At 40.3% G+C, this 4,622-nt stretch overlaps 1 protein-coding gene across 1 annotated transcript; it reads left to right on the forward strand.

Moving 5' to 3' along the window:
• The first annotated feature begins 1,048 nt into the window (after positions 1-1,048).
• Positions 1,049-3,256, forward strand: LOC116165280. Its single transcript, XM_031479574.1, has 2 exons — positions 1,049-1,119; positions 1,359-3,256. Exon 2 carries the CDS (start codon positions 1,361-1,363, stop codon positions 3,188-3,190), a length of 1,830 nt encoding a protein of 609 aa, XP_031335434.1. The 5' UTR covers positions 1,049-1,119; positions 1,359-1,360; the 3' UTR covers positions 3,191-3,256.
• The last annotated feature ends 1,366 nt before the right edge of the window (positions 3,257-4,622 follow it).

A 4,622-nucleotide genomic window follows, 5' to 3' on the forward strand; every position in this document is an offset into this window, starting at 1 on the left:
TCTCAGTCTGGCATCATCCAGCATCTGTGACCACATGACGAACTAGCAAGTCACTCCAGAAGCGACTATGTCAGGTCATAGAATAATTTCATTTGAAATTAACTGCAAGGGAATCGTCCAATAAGGTTATCGTAACCCCAAGGCAACGGATATGCCTCTTTACAAATATATTCTTGGAGAAAAACTTAGAGAGCACCCTTTCGAGGGACACCTCTCGGGTCCTGCTGGCCTACAGGACAAAGTAGACCTTCTTACCAACTCCACTGTGGAGTAATCTGAGCACTGCCAAGACGCCCTATAACCATCCCTGGTGGTGAAGGACGTTCGGAAAGCAGAAAACTCAGTTGGGCAAACTGTTGAATAAGGTAAAGAAGAAGTTACAGCCGATTGGGAGACCTATAAAGTAAACCTAAAGTTAAAAGGATATTAGGAGGCGTCAGTGAGAAGCATGGAAGAGTTTTTGCAGCTCTATAAAATCCACATCTTCTGCATCCCGTCTAAATAAAATTCTAATGCAGGTTCATGTGCTATCCTAAGACGAGAGAATGGTTCCTACACGTACAACGCTTCAGAGACAGCCGAGGTACTGAGAGACGCCGACTTTCCCGGAGCCACCACAGCCCCAGAGAATGACTGGGCGGTTGCCAGTCAGATGGTGGATGTGGCGAGGGTGACCTGCGAGGCGAAATCGTTCTCAGGATAGAAATCACTAGAAATCGACGGCATATACCAGCCCTCCTGCAATGGGGACTGGATGTTCTTGTCATCTACCTAGTCAGAATATATACGGGCTATATCTCTTTCAGGTATATACCTAAACAATGGAGGGAGATAAAAATTGCCTTTATCCCCAAACCTGACAAAGGCATAGGGGAAGTATGCCTGAGACGGCATAGTTGATGAGATGGCATACTACTAGCATTTCTGAATTCCTTTCAAATTTTCCGCCTTTAAAACTCTCAAACCATAGAGTAAAGTGTGAGTCATGTTCTGCGTAAATCCCATAACGGCCAGGCATCTTAATCGCAATTTGTGCGCATTTGACTAAAGCGACTGTGCGTGAATATTTGCGTACGTGAGATATATCTGTAAAAATCTCGTTCATCAAATAAATATAAGGTGGGTTCGAAATTATGTATAGTTGCATATGGTTTTAAGAAACTTACTGACACTTTATTGTGTCTTGTAAGAATGTTTTTGTTTTTGTGTAACTAAAATTAAACGAACATGCAATTTGGGGTGAGACGGCATACAACATCAATGGGTGAGTTGACATATGCCGTCTCATCAACAAGCAGTAGCTACCAAATAGGTAGTTAGTTAGATCATAGTTTTCTAGATATCCCGTTAATTTTTAGACATGGGGCGCTATAAAAGACAATCATCAAGACATTCTTGGGATGAGGGAAATATGAAGCAAGCCATAGTTGCCGTTCGTGAAAAAAAAATGGGTTGGCTCTTAGCGTCAAAAACGTTTAACGTTCCCTTCACAACACTAAGGCGTCGCGCTGCCAAAGTTGAAGGTTGGAAGAAAGACTACATGGGAGGCCATAAAGTGACGTTCAATGAAGATTTGGAAAGAGAAATAGTCCAACACTTAAGAAATTTAGAATCCCGATTTTTTGGTTTAACTGCAAAAGATGTGAGAAGCCTAGCTTATCAGATAGCTGAAACTAAGAAAATACCTCACAGATTTTCATCCTCTAAGAAAATGGCCGGTTGGGATTGGCTAAGGGGGTTTAGGCAACGAAACCCAACTATATCACTTAGAACTCCTGAGTCTACATCGGCTGCTAGGGCCAGTGCTTTCAACAGAGAGCAAATTAAAAAATATTTCAAAAAGTTGGCCGAAGTATTAGACACATATAAATTTGAACCAAACGATATATGGAATGTGGACGAGTCTGGCTTCTCTACCGTTCCCTCTCGAAATAGTAAAATTTTCGCTACAAAGGGGAGAAAGCAGGTTGGGATTCTCACTAGTGCTGAACGGGGACAACACTTTACGGTCGCGTGTTGCATGAATGTCATAGGCACATTCGTACCACCGGCTATTATTTTTCCAAGGAAGAATATGAAGTATGAATTAATGGATGGTGCTCCTACAGGTTCGGTTGGTTTCGCACAGGAAAATGGTTGGATGAACGGAGAGGTTTTTTTGAAATGGATGAAACATTTCATCAAATTTGCAAAACCAACTGCGGAAAAGAAGGTGCTGCTCCTCTTGGATGGCCATAGCAGCCATAAAAACCTGGATGTTTTGTTGCTCGCGAAGGAGTCTGGAGTTGTGATGTTCTGTTTCCCACCACATTGCACCCACAGGGTGCAGCCACTTGATGTCAGCTTCTACGGACCACTAACCACATTTTACAACCAAGAGTTAAATAACTGGTTGAGAAACCACCCAGGACGAACTGTCACTCATTTTCAGGTAACTAACATATTTAATGAAGCTTATGTTAAAGCGGCAACTGCTAAAAATGCCCAAAATGGATATTCTGCCACGGGAATATTTCCGTATAATCCAGATATATTCCCAGACCATATGTTTGCTCCTGCAGAGGTCACTAATGTTCCTGAGAGAGAAGAACACTCTATAAATGTGACAGATGATGGCGACCAATCTGGATCTGGTGAAGTAGGAGCTGGAACCTCTCATGAAGAACTTCCTACAGATATTGACAAAGATATCATGAATATTTCAGTTGAAGATATATTACCGTTGCCAGTTACTACACAAACTACTCGAAAGGTCAACAAAAGGAGAGGAAAGTACGGATTTTTGAATAGTACACCCGAAATAAAAGCAGTAAAAGATCTAGTCGCAGAAAAGGCTGCCGAAGCTTTGCGAAAATCTGCAAAGGCTGCTAAGAGACGTGTTCTTGTTGAAGGAGATGTACAGAACAAAAATGAAATTCCTGATAAACCCTTGAGAAGATCTGGTAGAGCTGTTCAGAAACATATTGTTGTAGGAAATGAAGATACGGAAGAAAGTAGCGAAGAAGATCCTTTTGCCGGAGAAGATGCCGAGAATGATGTATCGTGTATATACTGCAATGATTTGTATTCTCGTTCCCGTTCAAATGAATTGTGGGTGCAATGCCAAGAATGTAGGCAGTGGTGCCACGCAGAGTGTGCTGGTGCAGAAAAAAAATTTAAAACATTCATTTGTGATATTTGTAAAGCCTAAAATGTATCTATGCCATCTCATCCATAAGCGTATGGGTGAGATGGCACTCGTAAGATTTATTTTATGTAACCATAACACATGCTAGAAGTAATAAAACTTAAATTTTGAATGTAGATATATTAAGATCACATATCGTACTTCTTATTTCAATGTCTACAAAAGTTTAATATAAAAAAAAAAAAATTATAGTCTATTAAAAAAAAGTATGCCGTCTCAGGCATACTTCCCCTACCGCCCAATCACTTTAATGATCACGGTAAAATTACATCTAAGTTGGTTTCCGAATGTCACCGTACACTAGGGCAAGCAACATCCTTTAGCTCGCATGGGTCAAAGGGCGTGCTGAAATGGAAGGTAATCAGGAAGCCGATGACTGGCCTCAAAGGTGTTATATGGTCCAGAGCCGGTTCTTCCACTTACAGCTGAAACTGTAAACAACTTAATAACTCAAGACACCCAGATCCAGTACAGGGCGGGCCGGCCACCACACACTTTGTGGATGTCCCACTCTAGTCCAACTGAGACCATCCATGGGTATCCTGGCCGAACATGGCTACGATTAAAGTGTTAAAAGTTCCACCTCACCTTCCAGCATCCTTAGGTTCATCTCACGTGTTGAGGTGTTGAAAGACTCTAGTCAGGGAGGTAGTACAGACATAATAAAACAAAATAATAAAAAATTAATTTTTTCTACAACTGTCAAAAAAACCTGTCATTTTCTGACGGATTTCGAAACGCGAAGTACTAGATTTTTAAACGGTTAATTAATAAGTAAGGTTGCTATTGACAACGTGCGCGAAATCGTCAACAGTGAAAAATAGTATATTAAGATACAAGTGTATAATCAAGTCTTTAAAGCACGCGCAACGAGTTTAAGGGCACGACGCAAAGCGGAGTGCCTTTAACGTTGCAAGTGTTTTAAAGACCAATTATACACGTGTATCTTATAGTATTTTTTATTATACCTGCAGTATAATTTAAAAATAGGAAATTCAATGAAATCATATTGACGTTATACTCGAATACATGTCTAATTAAGTGGGCTGGGGGTTCGTAATTTCACGAATGCCATGGAAATGTCACTTGACGTTTGCTTATAAAAATCGTCGTCTGTGTGAATAAAACGATTTCCGTTGAAAAAGATAATACACCGTCCATTAAATCGCTTGTTGTAAAATCTAAACAAACGTTGATAGGTGTAAAATCTCAATCCAGTAAAGCCTATTATCAAGCATATGAAAAGTTGTTTCCATGGATGAATAGGAAGTTACTTACGAATAAGGTCTTAAATGCATCGATAATGCTGGCATATATGAAGGAAAGGTCAAAGGTATTTAAATCTTCTATCTTTTGGTGCATTTATTCAAAACTTCACTTATTGCTGGGACTAAAAAGTGGAACAGATTTGGAAGCATACCCTAAATTACGCGCG

This window comes from Photinus pyralis, unplaced genomic scaffold (assembly GCF_008802855.1).
Source record: "Photinus pyralis isolate 1611_PpyrPB1 unplaced genomic scaffold, Ppyr1.3 Ppyr1.4_LG3a, whole genome shotgun sequence".
Classification (NCBI taxonomy): Eukaryota; Metazoa; Arthropoda; class Insecta; order Coleoptera; family Lampyridae; genus Photinus; species Photinus pyralis.